Source organism: Mercenaria mercenaria, chromosome 13 (assembly GCF_021730395.1).
Source record: "Mercenaria mercenaria strain notata chromosome 13, MADL_Memer_1, whole genome shotgun sequence".
NCBI lineage: Eukaryota > Metazoa > Mollusca > Bivalvia > Venerida > Veneridae > Mercenaria > Mercenaria mercenaria.
Window position 1 is genome coordinate 31,350,519 of NC_069373.1, and position 23,582 is coordinate 31,374,100.

Genomic DNA, 23,582 nt, shown 5'->3' on the forward strand with positions numbered 1-23,582 from the left:
TCTAGTGGTTCTCTACCAAGTTTGTTCAAATTATCCCCCTAGGGTCAAATATGGCCCCGCCCCAGGGGTCACATGGTTCATATAGACTTATATAGGGAAAAACTTTTAAAATCTTCTTGTCCATAACCTACAACATTCAAATTTGGACCACATGTATAGTTTTGAGTGGCAAGATGAACCTTGACATGAGTTAACGGGTAAATCTTGATCTTGACTTAGTGACCTACTTTCACATTTCTGTAGCTACAGCCTTCAAATTTGGACCACATGCATAGGTTTGTGTACTGAAACAAACTTTGACCTTGACATTGACCTAGTGACCTACTTTCACATTTTTGAAGGTACAGGCTTCAGATTTGGACCATATGCATAGTTTTGTGTTCTGAAATAAAATTTGACCTTGATTTTGACCTAGTGACCTACTTTCACATTTTTCAAGCTACAGCCTTCAAATTTGGACCACATGCATAGTTTTATGCACCGAAAAACCCTTTGACCTTGACAGTGACCTAGTGACCTACTTTCACATTTCTGAAGCTACAGGCTTCAAATTTGGACCACATGCATAGTTTTGTGTTCTGAATTGAAATTTGACATTGATTTTTACCTAGTACCTACTTCCACATTTCTCAAGCTACAGCCTTCAAATTTGAAGCACATGCATAGTTTTGTATTCCGAAATGAACTTTGACCTTGAAATTGATCTAGTGACCTACTTTCACATTTCTCAAGCTACAGCTTTAAAATTTGGACCACATGCACTGTGTTGTGTACCGAAATGAAATTTATTCTTGATTTTGACCTTGAGCTAGTCTTGAAATTTGGAACATTAAAAAATGGCTCATTGGTGGGCGCCAAGATCACTCTGTGATCTCTTGTTGAAGTTAAAACTTAGTCATATCATTCTGGTCAAAAACTAGGTCATAGTAATATTTCTTATAATAGTTTCATTATCCCCTTGAAGAAGTTTCACTTACCATTTGATGGAAGTTGGAGATACATCAAAATTGGATTGTAGCATATCCTTGAATATTTTATATTTGTTTACATGGTTCTTTGTAGTTATGTAGTTTATACAGTCAGGTGATCAACTCAGGCCTCCATGACCTGCTTGTTTTGTATGAATATTGAAAAGAGATTGTATCTGATGTTTATGTCAGAAGTGAATTTATCAAGTTTATTGTTTACATTTCAGCAATTGTCAGTGCTGTAGTGACAAGCGTCTATGTGATTGTTGGTATAATAGTTGGGGTGGTTGTGCTGGTAATCATTGTAACAGTTGTTGTCATATGTGTCTGTTGTCGACGACGTAGGAGCCAGGCTGGGACAGTTTACAGGGCCCAACAACCTGCTGTAGTGACAACAACCACAGGTAACATGCATTTAAGTTACTAGATATTGTAGAAGCCAGACTTGAAGTTTATGCTATGGTAATAACATACTTACATAGCTGTGGTAATAATTCTTGCAGGTAACTTGCTTAAATTTATAATTTAATTCATAGACATTGCAGAAAACAGACTGAAAGGTAACGGGGCAGAAAAACCTGTTGTTTTGATAACTTCCAGAGGTAACAATAGAGTTAATTTATAAATTTGGTAGATGCCACAACATAACAATTTACAGGATGCAGCAGTCACAGGTATCATACATTCCTGTTATAGACCTAGTAGAATCCAGGTTGGAAGTTTGCAGGGCCCAGAAGCATGCTATTGTAACAGCAACCACAGGTAACATTCATTTATTTCAAAGACAGTGCACAAGTCTAGTTTTGTAGGACCAGACAGTCTACAGAAGTAACAACTGTGACAAGTTACATTTTAGACAACACAGAAATAAGACTGGATTAGATTACTACATCTACATCCAGCTGTTGTAACAATGGCCATTTGTAAGCTATCAGTTTTGTAGACAGTGTAGAAGCCAGTCTGAAACAGTTTTGCAATGAGCCAAGTTTAGTACCGGTACTTTGTATTTTAGATATTGCAAAATGGTTATATTAAGATGTCATATGTCATGTAAGACCCAGGGCAGTAGAACCTAAGTTTGCTTTATTGTTTCCACCTTACTCTCTATTAATTGACCATGGGTGGAGACTGTTATCATTGGAGCATCTAGCATTCTTATAGTATAACTAGTCTTTTTCTTAAATCAAAGCATTTTCAATATTGAAAGTTATAAATATATAATGGTGTTGCTGTGAAGTAAATAAAATTGAATGGTACAGGGGACAGATGTTTATGTAATCATTGAAAAGATGTCTTAAAACAATAAAATGCCATCTCACCACTTGAGAATGTGGGTTTGATAGGTATAACACAGAAAAAGAAATCAGTCATATTAACAAAGCTAAAATAAATGTATGTTTTGCTCGAATTTCTGATAGTAAACATTTTGTTTTAGCAGGATATCCCATGCAGAGTCAAGCTGGATACCAGCCAGTCCAGCCTATCTACCAGCCACAACAGGCTCCACCGATGGGGTACCAGCAGCCAGCACCACAGACAGGATACCCTCCACCTGCAGGGTACCAGCCTGCACAGCAAGCAGGATACCCTCCTCCTGCACAACAGGGGTATGCTGGGTACCAGACTGGGGCAGATCCAAATCCTGATGTAAAAGCTTCAGGTATGAGTTTGTTTTCACAGTTCAAGGATTATTCGCTGGTTGAAGGATTATTTATTGTCGATATGCTGATATTTGCTAACAGAGTGAATTTAAAACAAGTAGGAATATCATCAAGTATGATAACAAAAAAACATAACCAGTAATTATACCCCCGCAAAACAAAGTTTGTGCAGCTATTATGGAGTAGTCTTGTCAAACACCACTAAATATGTATTTTTGTTTGAAGTATGTTGAACACATTCATGAAAGTGCTGCAAGAAAACACTGAATATTGATATCTGAATTTACCCTACACTAATTCTACCCAATACTCACTAAAATCACCATGTACTTTTTACTGATATGTAGTTATCTGACCAGGTGCAAAGGTTACACTTGGAGACCAAGAGTCAAATATCCTTAAATTTGTAACTGCTCCATAATTATATTCTTAACCAATGTGAGGATTTTCATAAAACTAGGAACAGTTGTTTACCTCATTTCCAAAATAGAGGGCAAAGCCCACAACACATGTCAATAGGTCCGAGGTTAATGTCACACTTAAGTCAAAGGTCAAATAGCTTAACTTTTTGTTCACTCCAGAACTGTCTAAAGCACTTTTAAAGGAATTTCGTGAAGTTTTTATCAATTGTTAATCATATCAAGATGACATACATGTATAGAGCATATGACCTAGGTCACAAAATCCAAGGTCATGGTAACAGATATGAGGGCAAAGATCAGATAGCTTGATGTGATGTCCACTTTGTACTTTCTAAAGCACTAAAACAATTTCATAAAATTTGTTAACTTCATTCAGGAAACATGCATAGTGCACAACCAAAGTCACTAGGTCCAAGGTCAAGGTCATATTTGAAGGTCATTGTCACAACATTTTACTAAACCCTGTTTCAAAAGGGCATCTGTTTTTTTTTTAGCTCACCTGAGCCAAAGGCTCATGGTGAGCTTTTGTGACTGCTCAATGTCGGTCGTCCATTGTGCAGCGTGTGTCCGTCAACAATTTCTAAAGAAATCTTCTTCTTGAAAACCACTGGGCTGAATTACACCAAACTTCACAGGAATGATCCTTGGGTGGCCCCCTTCCAAAATTATTCAAAGAATTGAATTCCATGCAGAACTCTGGTTGCCATGGCAACCGAAAGGAAAAACTTTAAAAATCTTCTTGTACAAAACAGCAAGGCATAGAGCCTTGATATTTGGCATGTGACATCATCTAATGGTCCTCTATGAAGACTGTTTAAATTGTGCCCCTGGGTTGAAAAGAGGCCCTGCCCTGGGGGTCACAAGTTTTACATAGACTTATATAGGAAAAAACTTTAAAAATCTTCTTGTCTAAACCACAAGACCTAGGCCTTTGATATTTGGTATATTTGGTCACTTGTTATATGAGTTATAGGCTGATCACTACCAAATAGAATGTAAGCCTCCGCAGGTCTAGTCACAAGTAGTCCAAATATAAATAGTACTAATCTTTTTTCCTTTCCTAGTGCATTTTCTCGGCAGCAACGTGCTTACTTTTACCCTACCGCGTTTCAGTATGTATCACTTTGCATTCTAATGAAATCGGCATGTTCCTGTTGCCTGCTAGATAAAAATGGCGGCGTAAGAATTTAATGTCACGAAAAGAGAAATTGGAAGAAGCAAAAAGTAGTAAAATCAGCGGGTTGTATTTAACGAACTGTAGTTTTCTTATATAAAAGTTAACACCCCCTTTTCTTTTTGTTTTTCTAAAGTAGCGATCTAGTTCTTTATGGGAATATAAGTCTCTGAAAATCTGATATGCTAGAAAATGTCGAAACACCGTTATGAAGTGAGTGGATTTTATATGAAATAAAGAACAGCTGGATTTAGTGGTGTTCAGCCTATAAGGGGCAATACATGTTATTTTCTGAAACCCCTCGAAAATGAATGGAAATGCCATTAATCTATTCTTTATGATGTAAAACGGTAACAAATGGCTGAAAACGCTTAAATTTCTTGTGTTTTTGGAATTTAGATCGAATTTTCGACCAGGTGGCACTATTTTGGTTCGTTTTAGGACCTAGTAAATGTCTTTTCTCGCATTTTAGCACTTCAGTTGTCTAAATAATATTGAAATTAGCATGTTTCTGAATGAAAATGACAAACATCGTAACGATTAAATGGGTGTTAAATGTAAATTCCACGAATAAGGTAAAATTAATTGAAATATTGCTTGCACAGGGCTAAATTTTGCATATTTTTGGGGATGGGGGTGACCTGTAATGAATTGTCATTTCTCTACATTTTCTCAATATTTTGCACCAAAACAAAGCAGAATCATTGTGAAATAGGTGTACCTTGAGAATGAATGCAAATTCATGGAAAAATCAAACAAAAAAGTTCTCTTATAGGCTGATCACTACCAAATAGAATGTAAGCCTCCGCAGGTCTAGTCACAAGTAGTCCAAATATAAATAGTACTAATCTTTTTTCCTTTTCTAGTGCATTTTCTCGGCAGCAACGTGCTTACTTTTACCCTACCGCGTTTCAGTATGTATCACTTTGCATTCTAATGAAATCGGCATGTTCCTATTGCCTGCTAGATAAAAATGGCGGCGTAAGAATTTAATGTCACGAAAAGAGAAATTGGAAGAAGCGAAAAGTAGTAAAATCAGCAAGTTGTTTTTAACGAACTGTAGTTTTCTTATATAAAAGTTAACACACCCTTTTCTTTTTGTTTTTCTAAAGTAGCGATCTAGTTCTTTATGGGAATATAAGTCTCTGAAAATCTGATATGCTAGAAAATGTCGAAACACCGTTATGAAGTGAGTGGATTTTATATGAAATAAAGAACAGCTGGATTTAGTGGTGTTCAGCCTTATATAGGAATAAATAGTTCAAAAACTATCAGATCATATTTCCTAGACTGTTTAATTATAATTACCTGATGACCCTAATCACTTAGGGGGTCTCTTGACTGTGACCTTGACCTACTGACCTACTTCCTTGTTAGCTCACATGTCACAAAGTGACAAGGTGAGCTTTTGTGATCGCACAGCGTCTGTCGTCCGTGCGTGCGTAAACTTTTGCTTGTGACCACTCTAGAGGTCACATTTTTCATGGGATCTTTATTAAAGTTGGTCAGAATGTTTATCTTGATGATATCTAGGTCAAGTTCAAAACTGGGTCAAGTGCGGTCCAAAACTAGGTCAGCATGTCTAAAAATAGGAAAACCTTGTGACCTCTCTAGAGGCCATACTTTTCAATGTAGAGACCGTACCATAGCTCTTCGCATACTTTGATTTTTCAAACTAAAGTGATTTTTACAAATGCACCGGTTACGATGAAAAATGTAAACAAAAGACTCTGTCTGTAATCTTTGAAATGTATGATTGACACTCGATCTTAGTCATAATACCGATTGACAGTGAATGCTAATGACTTCATGTGTTGCAGAAAGGTATTTAGTTTGTAACTGTAATTTCCCATCAATTGAAATCCTCTCAAAACTGGTAAAATAATTACTTATATTTGGACAGAGCTCACGGTCTTTTTCGTTCGACAGCTGCTAAAAGGGCAAATATAAAAGATTCAGTGTAAGTTATATTTCACTGGTACTACCAGTTAGTAAGTTCATACTCTGAACAACACGTCAGAGAAATTTGGGCAGATTTGACCGATTATGATGTTGGCAGACTTAGATTATATTTTTTCTTTACACGAAAATTGCCGTTAGGTAACAAGCGAATACGCCGATAGTCCGGAGTTCACCGATTATTGTTCCAGTTCACGCAATGTTATCCAGGCAATTAAACTGCATAGCTAAAGCTGCGGCTGTTATAGGTTAGTGGTAGAGTGTCTGCCTTAGGTGTGAGAGGTCCTGGGTTCGAGTCCCAGTTAGAGCTTAACTATTTGCATTCTGCTAAAGCATAGTTTTGCTGTTATTAGACTGTTCCAGATGTCCTAATTTTTTAGCACACAGTATCATGGATCATTATTTAGCGATCCAGATCAAAGTTGAATGTTAAATCAAATGCACCCAATTAGAAAATATTCACTATATTATGTCCCTTTGATGTTTATGCTCTCCATGTTCAAGAAGAGTTACATTTCCTTGATCACAAAAATTTCTTTAACATTAAAATATTAAATGCTCATAACTCCACACTTCTGGTTAAAATATTGTCTATATTTCTGTTTTTGAGAAATATATGGACATTTGTCTTCATTTCAAAGCTTTTTAACTTCAAACCTATGATTTGAAAAACTTAGGTACTATCTCTATTCAATGGATCTTCATGAAAGTTAGTCAGAATGTTCACCTTGATGATATCTAGGTCAAGTTTGAAACTGGGTCACATGCGGTCAAAAACTAGGTCAGTAGGTCAAATAATAAAAAAACCTTGTGACCTCTCTAGAGGCCATATTTCTCAATGGATCTTCATGAAAATTGGTCAGAATGTTCATCTTGATGATATCTAGGTCAAGTTCGAAACTGGGTCAACTGCGATGAAAAACTAGGTCAGCAGGTCTAAAAATAGAAAAACCTTGTGACCTCTCTAGAGGCCATACTTTAAAATGGATCTTCATGAAAATTGGTCAGAATGTTCACCTCGATGATACCGAGGTCAAGTTCGAAACTAGGTCACGTGCGGTCAGTAACTAGGTCAGTAGGTCTAAAAATAGAAAAACCTTGTGACCTCTCTTGAGACCATATTTTTCATGAGATCTTCATGAAAATTGGTGAGAATGTTCACATTGATAATATCTATGTCAAGTTCGAAACTGGGTCACGTGCAGTCAAAAACTAGGTCAGTTGGTCTAAAAATAGAAAAACCTTGTGACCTCTCTAGAGGCCATATTTCTCAATGGATCTTCATGAAAATTGGTGAGAGTGTTCACCTTGATGATATCTAGGTCAGTTTCGAAACTGGGTTACGTGCGGTCAAAAACTAGGTCTGTAGGTCTAAAAATAGAAAAACCTTGTGACCTCCCTAGAGGCCATATTTTTCAATGGATCTTCATGAAAATTGGTGAGAATGTTCACATTGATGATATCTAGGTCAAGTTCGAAACTGGGTTACGTGCGGTCAAAAACTAGGTCAGTAGGTCTAAAAATAGAAAAACCTTGTGACCTCTCTAGAGGCCATATTTTTCAAGGATCTTCATGAAAATTAGTGAGAATGTTCACATTGATGATATCTAGGTCAAGTTCGAACTGGGTCACGTGCGGTCAAAAACTAGGTCAGTAGGTCTAAAAATAGAAAAACCTTGTGATCTCCCTAGAGGCCATATTTTTCATGAGATCTTCATGAAAATTGGTGAGAATGTTCACCTTGATGATATCTAGGTCAAGATCAAAAGTATATCACGTGCCTTCAAAAACTAGGTCATTAGGTCAAATAATAGAAAAACTTTGTGACCTCTCTAGAGGCCATACTTTTCAATGGATCTTCATGAAAATTGGTCAGAATTTTTATCTTGATGATATCAAGGTCAAGTTCAAAACTAGGTCACATGTGCTCAAAAACTAGGTCACTATGTCAAATAATAGAAAAAAACGACGTCATACTCAGTTCAAAACTGGGTCATGTTAGGACAGGGGAGCGATTCAGGACCATCATGGTCCTCTTGTTTTTTAAGATACAGCCTTGAAATTTGGATGGCATGTACAGTTTTGCACACCGATCTTTAAACTGACTTTCAGTGACCATGAATGTGACCTTCTGACCTACTTTTTGATATTTTAGCATCAGTGTGCCATTTTAAACATGTGGCTCTTATTACTCAGGTGAGCGATTTAGGGTCATCATGACCCTCTTGTATCAACTTTAGTGATAGCTGAAGTTTTATGTGAAGGTGTGTTTAGGAGTGTTGTTTGATAGATTTTTCTATTGAAATATACACTTTTTAGCTCACCTGTCACGAAGTGACAAGGTGAGCTATTGTGACCGCTTGATGCCCATCGTGCGTCATGCGTCAACAATTTGTAAAAAAAATTTCTTCTTGAAAACCACTGGGCAGAATTACACCAAACTTCACAGGAATGATCCTTGGATGGCCCCCTTTCAAAACTATTCAAAGAATTGAATTCCATGCAGAATTCTGGTTGCCATGGCAACCGAAAGGAAAAACTTTAAAAATCTTCTTCTCAAAATCCAGATGCCCTAGAGCTTAGATATTTGGTGTGAAGCATTGCCTAGTGGACCTCTACCAATTTTGTTCAAATCATGACCTCGGGGTCAAAATTGACCCTGCCCCAGGGGTCACTTGATTTTACATAGGAAAATCTTAAAAATCTTCTTCTCATAAACCAGAAGCCCTAGAGCTTAGATATTTGGTGTGAAGCATTGCCTAGTGGACCTCTACCAAGTTTGTTCAAATTATGACCCCGGGGTCAAAATTGACCCCGCCCCAGGGGTCACTTGATTTTACATAGGAAAATCTTCAAAAATTTTGTAAAAATAAACCAGAAGACCTAGAGCTTAGATATTTCACATGTAGCATTGCCTAGTGGACCTCTACACAATTTGTTCAAATAATGACCCTGCCCCAGGGGTCACTTGATTTTACATAGGAAAATCTTAAAAAATCTTCTTCTCAAAAACCAGAAGCCCTAGAGCTTAGTTATTTGACATGTAGCATTGCCTAGTGGACCTCTACTAAAGTTGTTCAAATCATGACCCCGGCGTCAAAATTGACCCCGCCCCCAGGGGTCACTTCATTTTACATAGGAAAATCTTCAAAAAATTTCAAAAAATAAACCAGAAAGCCTAGAGCTTAGATATTTCACCTGTAGCATTGCCTAGTGAACCTCTACAAAATTGTTTTCAAATCATGACCCTGGGGTTCAAAATTGATCCCTCCCCAGGGGTCACTTGATTTAACATAGGAAAATCTTCAAATTTTTTCTAAAAATAAACCAGAAGGCCTAGAGTTTAGATATTTCACCTGTAGCATTGCCTAGTGAACCTCTACAACATTTTTTTCAAATCATGACCCCCGGGTTCAAAATTGATCCCTCCCCAGGGGTCACTTGATTTAACATAGGAAAATCTTCAAAATTTTTCTAAAAATAAACCAGAAGGCCTAGAGTTTAGATATTTCACTTGTAGCATTGCCTAGTGGACCTCTACAAAATTTGTTCAAATCATGTCCCCCAGGGTCAAAATTGAACCCGCCCCAGGGCTCACTTGATTTTACATAGGAAAATCTTAAAAACAAATCTGAAAATAAACCAGAAGGCATAGATCTTAGATATTTGACATGTAGCATTGCCTAGTAGACTTCTACAAAATTTGTTCAAATCATGACCCCCGGGGTCAAATTGACCCCACCCATGGGGTTACTTGATTGTACATAGAAAAATCTTTAAAATTTATTAAAAATAAACCAGAAGGCCTAGATCTTAGATAATTGACATGTGGCATTGCCTAGTGGACCTCTACAAAATTTGTTCAAATCTTGACCCCCCAGGGTCAAATTGATAGGGGTTACTTGATTGTACATAGAGAAATCTTCATAAATTTGCTTAAAATAAACCAGAAGGCTTAGATCTTAGATATTTGATATGTAATATTGCCTAGTAGACTTCTACAAACTTTGTTCAAATCATGACCCCTGGGGTAAAATTGGCCCCGCCCCAGGGGTTACTTGATTGTACATTGGAAAATCTTTCAAAAAAATTCTAAAAATCATCAGTTTGACATTTGAAACATGTAGCTTATATTACTCAGGTGAGCGATCCAGGGTCATCATGACCCTCTTGTTCTGTTTTCAAGGCCTTTATTGAGAAAGAGGTTATTTATTTGTTCATTTATAATTTTACCAACATACCATACACTGTCACAAATTCACAAAGCCAAGAAAGTCAGGGAAGAAATATCTTTTGATTTGTAGTTTTAGAACTATAAAATTTACATTATAAGATATTCTTTCAAAATTATTAGACAGCAAACCTTGCATGTTATCATAAACTTTTACTGGACAATTTCACAGTGCTCAGGTTGCATTTATTTGTTACTTGTTATATGAAAATAAAATATGAGAAAAGAATTTTTTCACAAAACTTTATGAAAAGTGCAATTAAACATTGATTAAAAATTGTGTTGGATAAATATGCAGTAGTGTTGGGTTAATCATGTTGCTACCATTCTGGAACCAACATTTTCTGATATATATGTTCACAGAAATAATCATAGATAGAACTTTAGTGTGAACCTCTGTTAAACTAGATGAAGGCTTAAAACATGCCAATGAAAATATGGTTCTGATTTTCTATTCCAAAATTGAACCTTCCTGTGTAAAATCAGTGGTCAAAATTTTGTGTGTACTTCGGCTAAAGGCTGCATCATTCTTATAGAAACCAGCAGATTTTTTAAAAGTCTGAACAGTTTCATAGGTATCAGTTTTGGGCGACACTGATTCTCAGACAGTGTAATGTTATGCCTTTCTAATTTCTAATGGTTTGTTTCCCTAAACAAAATGAAGAGCATATTTGGAAAACCTTGTTATTTTGATATACATATGAGCCGTGCCATGAGAAAATCAACAAAGTGGGTTTGCGACCAGCATGGATCCAGACCAGCCTGCGCATCCACGCAGTCTGGTCAGGCTCCATGCTGTTCGCTTTTAAAGCCTATTGGAATTGGAGAAACTGTTAGCGAACAGCATGGATCCTGACCAGACTGCGCGGATGCGCAGGCTGGTCTGGATCCATGCTGGTCGCAAAGCCACTATGTTGGTTTTCTCATGGCACTGCTCATATAGTTGTACACATTCTTGATTAAGTAGTGACGGTTTAACCATGGTTCATTTTCTGTGTATGTTTCAGCTCCACCCATGCAGCCACCTCCCTATCCTGGGAACTGAAGAGTTACCATAGAAACATGACCATGGCAACAGGACAGATATTAGTGATTTAGTGAAAGAAATCTTACAGCTACATAAATTGATTGATTCTGTTAAACGGCACAGAAGGAGATGTACAATTTCCATCATAGAGTTTTATACTCCTGAGACATACACTTTAATCTTGTGAGATTGAGTTATCTTTGTCATATTCACCTTTGAAAAATTTTTTTATTTCCGATCTACCAAATTCATAGAAATTCAACCTCTCCAGAGCAACAACCTCTTTGTACAACAAAACCATTTCAGTATCTAAGGTTTGTTCTAGAGATATTGCACAGCTTTATTTACATTTGGAATGGCAGAAAAGTTTCTTATTTATAAAATGATTGTTAAAAGACTAATGTTATGGTATTTAGTTATTTATAAACTTTGTTAGTAGTAATTGTATCAACCATTTTATATAGTTGGTTAAGATGTTGTTAGTATCCATGGTATCAGAAATGATAGGGTACTCCAGCTGGCTGGGGTGTTGTTGGTTCCCTGAGAACAGTCATATGCATTTAACTTTTTGATATGAGCCGCACCATGAGAAAACCAACATAGTGTGTTTGCGACCACCATGGATCCAGACCAGCCTGCGCATCCACAGTCTGGTCAGGATCCATACTGTTAGCTTTCAAAGCCTATTGCAATTAAGAGAAACTGTTAGCAATCAGCATGGATCCTGAACAGACTGCGTGGATGCGCAGTCTGGTCTGGATCCATGCTGGTTGCAAACACACTATGTTGGTTTTCTCATTGTGAGTCTCATATATATATTTGATTAATATTTTGAATATTTACTTAAAATCCCAATAAATTTTTGAAATAGTGTTCAAGAGTTATGTTTTAGGGCATAATGCATTTACTCTGAGCTGTCTGAGTCAGCAATCTGACTAAAGTACTTGATCTTCTAAACGAAGATCTGAGAACGACCCATTCACATTCGTCTTCTGTAGATTTTGGATTTCCAGTATTGCTATTTTTATTTTATCCAATCAGACGACTTGTTCGAATGTCAAAGAGTAACAAAAATGTGAAGTCATTCCAGGGCTCGAACCCGGGACCCCTCGCTTACAAAGCAAGTGACCTACCGATTGAGCTAGGCAGCTATCTGATACATTATGACATAAGAATTGTAAATATCAAAAGTCAAGGCTACAGGTAGATTTGCAAGATGTTGTAAGTTAGGCTCTGATTGGCTAGCGAAAGGGTCATCAGAACGAGGCAATGAATAGGTCGTTCTCAGATCCTATGCGTAGCGTAATAGGAGATGTACTTTAGTCAGATTGTCTGAGTCAGTTGCTCATTTATCTGCGGGTAATAAATCTCAAATTGGTGTTCCAAACTTGTATGGTAGCATTTTGTTAAAATTTGAATTGTTATTTGTTTTGTAAATAACCTTTGCAGCTAATGTTTATTGCTTGAAAAAACAGAGTCTGAATAAAGTTTGTTTTTGGCTCATCTGATTTTTTGAAAAAAAAAAAAAAAACGAGTTATTTAAATCTTGTCTTGATAGGGCAATCAAAGAAATATAAATGTCCTCGATGTTTCCATTTTAGAATGTTTTTATGTAAAAAGATGTCCTTTAAAAAATAATTGTTTGATTTTGTTAGACTTACAAAGATGAATAATGAAGCTGTAACAAAATTATCAAAATAGGTTGCATATTTTCAAAGTCCATACGAAGTCAATAGCAAGCTGATCCTATTCTGTCATTCATTTCACATGAACACCGAAAAAGAAAGTTTCATTTCTTATATTTACATTATATTTCCTTTCCATTTGTAAACAAGATTATATTATAAATTTCACACGTTTTGTTGCATTCAACATTAAAATCAGCTCCCTGACTATTTTGTTAACCAGACAGAACAACTGCGACGTCATCTAAGGAACGTTCTCCCTGACTATATGCAGACGTTGTAAAAACAGCAGCCCGTTACTACTACGCAGCGTTGAGGTAAATTTTGCGCCATTACTTCTGCTGATCATATGAAATGAAAGTGATTATTTTCAATGGAAAAGAATAGGGCAAATGTAAATATTTATTGTTGTTGTATAGAGATCTTTTTGAAGCATAGATGATAACAGATTCAGATATAATGTGCGCCATACCATTTTTAGCTCGTCTATTCGAAGAAAAAGTAGAGCTATCCTACTCACGACGGTGTCACACCTTTGTTAAGTTTTTCGTACAAGTCCACATTTTGACAAAGTCTTTTGTGATAAAGCTTTGAAACTTTCAACACTTGTTTACCATCACCATGTCCAGTAATAGGCAAGAGTACATAACTCCATTAATGATTTTGGCTGAATTATGGCTTTTAACTTAGAAATCTTGGTTAAGTTTTTCGTACCAGTTCATATTTTGTGTAAAGTGTTTAACTTATGGCTTTGAAACTTTTATCCCTTGTTTATTATAACAGTCTCTAGCTGTAGACAAGAGTACATAACTCTTTCAACTATTTTGGCTGAATTATGGCCCTTTTTGGGCTGGAAATTGGTTCAGTTTCTGTACAAGTCCATGTTTTGTAAAAACTATTTGACATATGGCTTTTAAACGTTGAACACTTGCTTATCATCATGATTTCCATCTGTAGGCAAGAGTACATAACTCTTGTCAACTATTTTGGCTGAATTATGGCCCTTTTTGGACTCGGAAATTGGTTCAGTTTTCGTACAAGTCGGCTTTTATGAAAACTACTTGACCGTGTTGATATATGGCATTGAAACTTTAAAGATTTCTTTATTATCATGATCATAATCTGTAGGCAAGAGTACATAACTCTGCTATTTTGGCTGAAATACGGCCCTTTTTGGACTTGAAAATCAGTTAAATCCATATTTTGCCTAAGCTGTTTCGTCATATAGCTTTGAAACTTTGACCATTTGTTTACCATCATAGTCTACATATGTAGGCAAGACTACATAACTAGGACAAGGACTTTAGCTCAGTTATGGTCTATTTTTACCATTCCATATTTTGTTTTAACAGTTTGATATATGGCTTTGAAACTTTGAACACTTGCTTACCATCATGGTCACACATTGCCATATAGTGCAAGACTTATCAAAATCCACAAATACAGGTTCTTTGTTTGTCTTATATATTTTTTTCCCTTTGTCTGAAAATCTATGGTAATATTTTGACCCCATACTTCCATCAATTCTTCGAATAGTCGAGCGCGCTGTCAACCGACAGCTTTTGTTATCACAAAGCAGAACTCTTGTTACACATGACATTAACCTTTAGCCTGCTGGTGGCAAATGATTCTGCCTTTGCGACCAGTGCCAATGAAGATCAGCCTGCACATCAGTGCAGGGTGATCATGGTCTGCACTGTTCGCTATTCAGTCAGTCAATTTTCATTGAATACCCCTTTGAATAATAAATGGTATTGTCCAAATTGAATGATGGACCAGTCCATTTTAGAAATTTAGCAGGATAAACGTTAAATGGACCACATGAGTAATAATAGTAACTGTGAGTAAGGGAGACCTTCTGTATTATATTAACAGGAACAAAACACTATACCTGCATCTTGTGATGTTCTAGTCTAAAGTGTCCTTGACATAGATACATTGTTGATATTGATGAAACAGGTTTCAGGCTATGATATTGGCTGACAAACCAATTCTTTGTTATTTAATTGACTGAAGAGTAGTACAGTAACTATGGTCTTGTATTTCTTGTTAGTTAGAATAGCAAATACTTAATGTTAATGTTGTGCCATCCTTCTTTAATACACACTAGAAAAATGCTACTTTTTGTTTCATAAATGAGGATATTATAAATGTTTTGAATTTCTTACATGTGCCATTTAGCATGTACAGTAAGGATATATAGAATGGCTGGAGGCATTTTAATTGTAAAGTGTTTTCTTTTTTACATATACTATAAAGTACTGCAGATTCATATATTTTTCTGAAAGAGTTAAGTTATGTAAATGATACTCAGTTTCATCAAATTTTTTTTTACAGTGTGGACATATTAGTAAGTGGAGATATAATGAAACTACAAATTCTGACTGTCCAAGATTGGTCAATTGGGAAATAGATTTTAGTTTTGCGTGCTTTGTTAGCAAAAAAAACAAAAACACGGTTTAGAGTTCAGATGCGTAGTAATCTTATCGCGAAGGCAGAAGGCTAGCCTGGCTCCCTGGCTTCATGGTTATTTTTTTATATAAATACTGCAAGCAAAATAAGAAAATCTTACGCCTCTAAAATAGCACATTTGATCTGATGGCTGAACCATACTATGTTCGGAGCCAGGGGCAATAAAAAATGTCAATGTAGAAACAACCTGCAGGAGTTACTTCCCTCTTAATGAATAAACTTATATATGTGTAAATAAGAACAAACATAGGGACAGGAGCCAGTCTAGCAGAAGGCCTGAGTGATTTATTACGAGGCATCTTACCGAAAAAACATTCTTTTTTTGCCAACAAAGCATGCAAAACTTAAATCAATTACACAAGGAAGGGGTACTAAACTGGAATCTTTTTTGGGCATGAATGGATGGAATAAACCAGAATAGCCAGAAGTAGGTCATTTTGTGAAACATGTTTAAATTGACAAGACAATACACTGTAAAATCCTTCTTTGTTTATGTAAAAGAAAATCTTAAAATACTGTATATGACATGTCTTTTACATAATTTGATATGAAATATCAGTTTCTTTGTGCCTTTAAGGATGGTCTTCTTTTTTTGTCATGTAATTACTATTTGTTTAAAACGTTTTGAGCATATTCTTGTTCCCTGACATTTTGACACATGTTAGAATTTGATTGTAAATATTTTTAAAATGGGACTTTTTATATTTATAATTGTTGCCCAACAAAGAAAGAACTTTTCAACCTAAAAATAAATTTACATTGCCTACAAAGTTATAGATTTTTATGTACAGTTTTATAACATATTCTCACTCTTTGCTTTGAAATGTATGTATGTATTTCCGCCATTTCGGTTTATATCTTGGAAGATAGAAAGTAATTTGTTTCAAAAGATATGATCAGTTTAGCTTTCCTATCGGTTTTGGTGATATCCACCAAAAAGCTGAAAAACAAAAACAGAGAAACATGAAATCCTGTTGAAAGAGAGAGAAATTTACAGCTTTTTAATGTGATTAAATATTTTCACTATAGGCCAGCCTAGTCACTAAGTTATCTTTGGTTAAGAACAAGGGCAGGTATGCAATACAGGGCTTTCCTGGCACAATTTTTTGTAAGTACATGTACATGTAGAGAAATACAAACTGTGAAAAATGTTTTGAAATGTTCCTTGGATTTCCACTTTATTGCATAATGTTTGTAATTATGCTTATTTTAGTACTGCAAATGTCATTTTCTACACAATTTTCTATGTATCGTACACTAATCAAGTGCTAGTCAAAACCATATTCAAATGCTTTTTTTATTGTTTACATATTTTAATTCTGATCTGTTACAGCAGGTAATATTTGTTATGTACATATTTCTGGTTTGTATTTGCTTTCTGTGTAACTTGTAACTTGAAATTTGGCTTGAATGTAGGGATAATGCATGTTTTTTCATGTTATAACATCTGCACAATCTCTAGGGATTGGTTGGTGCCGGAGCCCATTCGGGCGCTGGTACCAACGTATCTCGAGGGATTATGCAGGGATTGGTTGGTGCCGGTGCCTATTCGGGCGCTGGTACCAACGTATCTCGAGGGATTATGCAGATGTTATAACATGAAATGAACATGCGCTAACGCTATTCTAGCATAAAACGCGTAAAAACTGATAAATGAATACAATGTCACTCGACTAAATGCCACAGAACGCGCATATATAAAAAGGTGTTATAACAGCACGCGAGTGCGAGAATCTCTCTGTTAACACATGTTTTCCCTCCTGTTAAAATGCCCCCGAAAAGTGACAAGAACAGCAGTTTTATGCTAGAATGTCAGCTAGAACTGTGTTTTGAAATATAAGCAACAGTATGTTGAGTATTTTTATGCAAATGACTGCTTACTATATGTTGAAAGTTTCGTTATAATTCTTGAAGCCCTGTGTTAGTCACTATAATCAGTTCGACTGTAAATGCGCTGGAGGTCACAAATTCTTCCCAGTTTTAATGAAACACAATGAGAATGTTTGTATTATAAACATTTTGGATGTATTTTTGCTGGGTCGTCTTTTAAAACAGTTTACTAAGTCAAGTAATGACAATGCATTCTCTAGAAACTATATTTTCTAACTAAATCTTTATGAAACTTTGTCAGAATTATTATATAAAGACTATCTAGACCAAGTTCAAAACTGGGTTATTTTAAATTAAAAAACAAGGTCACTGTATTTAAAACCATAGAAGAAATGACTGCCTGTGTCATGTGTTGTTTTCTAGGGCCAGTACATCAAAGGTCAAGGTCACAGTAACCTTAAGACTTAAAATAGTTTTTTTTATCAAGTTTGTTAATAATAGAGCCTACAGCTATTAAATTACATAAGGTTATCTATTGTCAGAAGATGAACATAGTTGTATTTTGGGACCATTGACCATTAAACAGAAAAGTAGTTTTTGATGAAACTGGAAAATTCTTAAGTACTGCACCATATGTAGATGAATGCTATTGATTTGTAGTAAAATTTAAAAGGTCAGGGTCACACTGAATTAAAACAAAATTTAGTTTAGGCTCTTCAGCTTGAGAAAAATTAGGGTTTATGGCTTTTAAGCTTCATTGTTTGGTTTCCTATGCTTTTATGTTGCACTTTGCTTTTTTGTTGCCCTTTTATTAGCTCGATTATTCGAAAAATAGTCTAGCTATTCTACTCACCCTGGTGTCGGTGTCGGTGTCGTCACACCTTGGTTAAAGTTTTACATGCAAGTACATACAGCTATCATTTAAAGGCATATAGCTTTGAAACTTATTTTTTTCTTTTTTCAGGTAAATTACCAACCTCACTGGGTCAAGTTCCATAACTCTGACAAGTACTTTGAGCAAATTATGCCCCTTTTTGGACTTCCTTTTGGACTTTTGAAAATCCTGGTTAAAGTTTTACATGCAAGTTACTATCATCAAAACTAATGCAGATATTGAATTGAAACTCCACATGTGTCTTCGGGGTTATAAAATTAGCTGATAGTATCAAGTCCCATAACTCTGACCTGCATTTTGGCCAAATTATACCCCCTTTTGGACTTAGAAAATCCTGGTTAAAGTTTTGCGTCCAAGTACATACAGCTGTTACGTAAAGGCATATACATTTGAAACTTATTTTTTATTTTTATAGATCAATTGCCAACCTCACTGGGTCAAGACTCATAACTCTGACATGTATTTTGGGAAGATTATGCCCCCTTTTAGAATTAGAAAGTTTTGCATGCAAGTTACTATCTGCATAACAATTGCAGATACTAAATTAAAACTTCACATGTGCCTTCGGGGCTATAAAACTAATTGATTACATCAAGTACCATAACTCTGACATGCATTGTGGTCAAATTATGTCCTCTTTTGAACATAAAACTTCTGGTTAAAGTTTTGCATGCAAGTTACTATCTCCAAAAATGATGCAGATACTGGATTGAAACTCTGTAGATATTTTAACATTTAGGGTAATATTTTCCTGCTTTTGGGACAATAATTCGAATAGTCGAGCATTGGCTGTCTTATGGACAGCTCTTGTTTATGCATTATGTTGTTCAAAATCTTTAAATGTAGATGTCTATATTCACGGGTGATAGATCTGTCTTATACACATGTGAAAATTTCAGAAATATGTCCTTTTTGAATTTTAGTGAAGTGATCTTATTTTTTTAAAGAAGAGATATCCATATACAGCACTGTGCTTTTTTAAAAAAAACTTTTTTATATTGGGATAAGTATGTTTTCTTTGTTTTCTTTAAGTTTGGCATTTTTACTGGCAGAGAATCTCAGAAATACAGCATTAAATGCTTTAAAAAGTAATATATTTGATTAAATCGATATTTTGACTTATTTTTCTTGCCTTTTTGTAAGCTTGTCTGATTTTTTTTTTACAATCATTGACAGGGTATTGTCATGATATTACAGTTTTCTAAAAGTTCTTTTTTCTGTATTTTTTTTTTTTTACTGTGAACATTAGTATGTTTTCATTAGACATTTTTGTTAAGGCCAATTGTTTTTTGATATTTACAAATGCTAATATATACTTGAAACTTGCTATAGTTATTTATCATGATTAGTTCACTAAGCAGGCGAAGAAACACAACTCGGCCTTACATTTTGATAAACTTTAATGTCCCATTTTTAACTTGATTTTTTTAATGATCCACTTTTTGAAGACTGACAGAACTGTGAAATTTTATACGCTTGTTTAACTCTCTCTTCCTCTCTCTCTGTCTCTTGTTAGAATAAAGATCTCTTTTTGGATTATTTAACCCGCCCGCTTAGCTCAGTTAGGTAGAGCGTTGGTCTACGGATCGCGGGTCGTGAGTTCGATTCTCGGATGGGGCATATGTTCTCCATGACGATTTGATATACAACATTGTGTCTGAAATCATTAGTCCTCCACCTCTGATACATGTGGGGAAGTTGGCAGTTACTTGCGGAGAACAGGTTTGTACTGGTATAGAATCCAGGAACACTGGTTAGGTTAACTGCCCGCCGTTATATGACTGAAATACTGTTGAAAAATGGCGTTAAACCCAAATCAAACAAACAAACAAACTTTTGGATTATTTAAGTATAATGTCCTCTTCTGTTCTTACAAAATTTTTGGAGTTCAGATGCAAAGGAATTATAGCATGAGGTAAAAAATCTATTGCATGAAAAAAATAAATATTGAAGCTTGTCCTGAACTGTTTTTCTTTCCCCTTTGTTATATTTCATTGTGATGTTGTTGATCTGAACTCATACATGTATATAATTTATTTACATATTTAAATAAACATGTAACTACATCTGTTTGTTCATTGGAATAATCATGCCTTTTGGAGAAATACCTAAAATGTTGTTTGTTAAATGTAACCAGGCCCTGCCTATCTAAAACCCCTAACCTTGAGTCTCTACCTAGATAAACAACCCTACCATAGAGTTTTTAGGTCACCTGAGCACGAAGTGCTCAAAGGTGAGCTTTAATGATCGTCTTGTGTCCGTCATCCGTAGTCATACATCGTCATACGTCTGTCGTCCGCCGTCAGCAATTTGACTGTTAACACTCTAGAGGCCACAATTTTGGCCCAAAATTAATGAAACTTAGCAAGAATGTTACACTCAGTAACATCTTGGACGAGTTTGATATTGGGTCATCTGGGGTCAAAAACTAGGTCACCAAGTCAAATCAAAGGAAAAGCTTGTTATTTGTTAACACTTTAGAGGTCACAATTTGGGCCCAATCTTTATGAAAAATGGTCAGAATGTTACTCTCAATAAAATCTTGGACGAATTTGATATTGGGTCATCTAGGGTCAAAAACTAGGTCACCAGGTCAAATCAAAGGAAAAGCTTGTTAACACTCTAGAGGTCACATTTTTGGCCCAATCTTAATGAAACTTAATCAGAATGTACTTTCAATAAAATCTTGGACGAGGTAGATATTGGGTCATCTGGGGTCAAAAACCAGGTCACCATATCAAATCAAAGGAAAAGCTTTTTAACACTCTAGAGGTCAAAATTTGGGCCCAATCTTAATGAAACTTGGTCAGAATGGTACCCTCAATAAAGTCTTGGACATTTTCAATAGTGGGTTATCCAGGGTAAAAAACTAGGTCACCAGGTCAAATCAAAGGAAAAGCTTGTTAACACTGTAGAGGCCAGATTTATGACTGTATCTTCATGAAACTTGGTCAGAATGTTAATCTTGATGATTTCAAGGTCCAGTTTGTATCTGGGTCATGTAGGATCAAAAACTGTGTCACCAGGTCAAATCAAAGGAAAAGCTTGTTCACACTGTAGAGGCCACATTTATAACCATATCTTAATGAAACTTGGTCAGAATGTTAATCTTGATGATCTATAAGTCAAGTTCAAATCTGGGTTAGGTGGGATCAAAAACTAGGTCACTAGTTCAAAGGAAAAGCTTGTTAACACTCTAGAGGCCACATTTATGACCATATCTTAATAAAACTTGGTCAAAATGTTAATCTTGTGGATCATTAGGCCAATAGGTCAGGTGAGCGATACAGGGCCTTCATGGCCCTCTTGTTTTATACACCCGTCTCTGAAAGACCGGGGCATATTATGCGAAGACCCGTGGCGGGCGGTCGGTGGTCAAAAGCATATCCGCTCTCTAAATCAAATAGTTTTATCCGATCGTCACCAAACATGGTGAAAATGTTTGAGGGCATAAAATCTCGGTCAAGTGCGATAACCAGCAAAATCGCTCCAGGCACTCTTGAGTTATGGCCCTTGAATTAATCAAAATCTGCAAATTTAGCCTTGTCTGCCCTCTAAGTCAAACATGTGGGCATAATATCTCGGCCATGTGCCATAACCAGCAAAATCGCTTCAGACACTCTTTAGTTATGGCCCTTTAATTACTCAAAATCTGCAAATTTAGCCGCCCTCTAAGTCAAAGTTTTCATCCGATCTTCACCAACAGACCAGTGCATATATTGTTGTTATGAGTTGAGTTATCTGTACCATTCCGCCCGAAAACGACTGCATCAGGTACTGAGTTATATATGTACGATGATGCATGAGTGCGACGTATGACTAACAGCCCGTGGAACTAATTCATATACTCAAATCGCCAGTTGAACTAACTTACATACTCGAATCGCCCGTAGAACTTACAGATGTTTTCAAATGCTACAAACCGTCTGTTATATTTTTGCCCGTGAAACTTATTTTTGTATAGAAGTTCTGCAGTCCGTCTGTTATTCTCTTTTCCCGTAAATCTAACTTATGTACTAAATTGCTACTGTTATTCTGTTCGCCCTTGAAACTAACATAATATACAAATACAGTGCGCCTGTTATTCTGTTCCCCCATGGACTCGAATGCTACAGTGCGTCTGTTATTCTGTTCGCCCATGGACTCAAATGCTTCAGTGCGACTGTTAGTCTGTTCGCACGTGGAACCGAGTTATTAATCAAATCCTACAGACCATCTATTACTCTGTTCGCCCATGGACACAAATGCTACAATCCGTCTGTCATTTTGTTTGCCCGTGGAACTAACTTATGGACACAAATTCTTCAGTCCATCTGTCATTTTGTTTCCCGTGGAACTAACGTATGCATATAAATTCTACAGTCCGTCTGTTTTGCTGTTCGTCCATGGAACTAACTTATGCATTCATATGTTACAGCCCGTTTGAAGTATTTAAATGAAATCGAGAATTCTTGAAGTGGTAATTGTGAAATCATGAGATCGTGAATAATTGAATTCTTGAATTTTTGACATGAAATATGAAAATAGTGAATTTATGAAGTTGTAAAATATTGAATAATTGAAATCTTGAATTTGTGAAATTCGGAATTATTGAAATCTTGAATAATTGAAATCGAGAATTTTTTGAAATTGTGAATTACTGAAATATTGAATTATTGAAATATTGAATTTTTGAGATGAATTTTGCGTGAAATTTGGAAATCAAGAAATCATGAAGTATTTCAAGAATTTTGCGTGAAGTTCGGAAATCGTGAATTTGTGAAATCGTGAATGATTAAACTTCAAGAATTCACACGATTTTGCTTGAAGTTCGGAAATCGTGAATTTACAATTCGTGATATATTTGCGTGAAATTTGGAAATTGTGAATTTATGAATAATGGAACTTCAATAATTCATGAATTGACAAATTTAAGAATTCCCGATTTTTGCGTGAAATTTGGAAATCGCGAATTTGTGATTACCGTGAATAATTGAACTTCAAGAACTCACGATTTCAAGTATTCACAAATTCCAGAATAAACGATATTTATATGAAACTTGGAAATCGTGAATTTGTGAATTATTGAACTTCAAGAATTCATGAATTCACGCTTTCAAGAATTCACGCATTTTGCAATTTTTCACAAATTCACGATTTCCGAATTTACGCAAAAATCGTGAATTCTTGAAATCTTGAATGTGTGAATTCTTGAAGTTCAGTAATTCACAATTTCATTGTTTCCTAATTTCACGCAAAATCGTGAATTCGTGAATTAT

The 23,582-nt window shown here is 35.7% G+C and overlaps 1 protein-coding gene across 2 annotated transcripts in view; it reads left to right on the forward strand.

The window, feature by feature from the left end:
• Positions 1 to 20,390, forward strand: part of LOC128547869 (uncharacterized) — a 46,478-nt gene extending 26,088 nt beyond the window's left edge. Inside the window, exons 5-7 of one of the 2 annotated variants that reach the window (XM_053521436.1) lie at positions 1,196 to 1,372; positions 2,404 to 2,628; positions 11,423 to 20,390. In XM_053521436.1, coding sequence (XP_053377411.1) covers positions 1,196 to 1,372; positions 2,404 to 2,628; positions 11,423 to 11,460 — 440 coding nt within the window. In that variant the 3' untranslated portion in view covers positions 11,461 to 20,390. The remainder of the gene's footprint in view (positions 1 to 1,195; positions 1,373 to 2,403; positions 2,629 to 11,422) is intronic. The other variant, XM_053521437.1, reaches the window with a different exon arrangement.
• Positions 20,391 to 23,582: the final 3,192 nt, after the last annotated feature.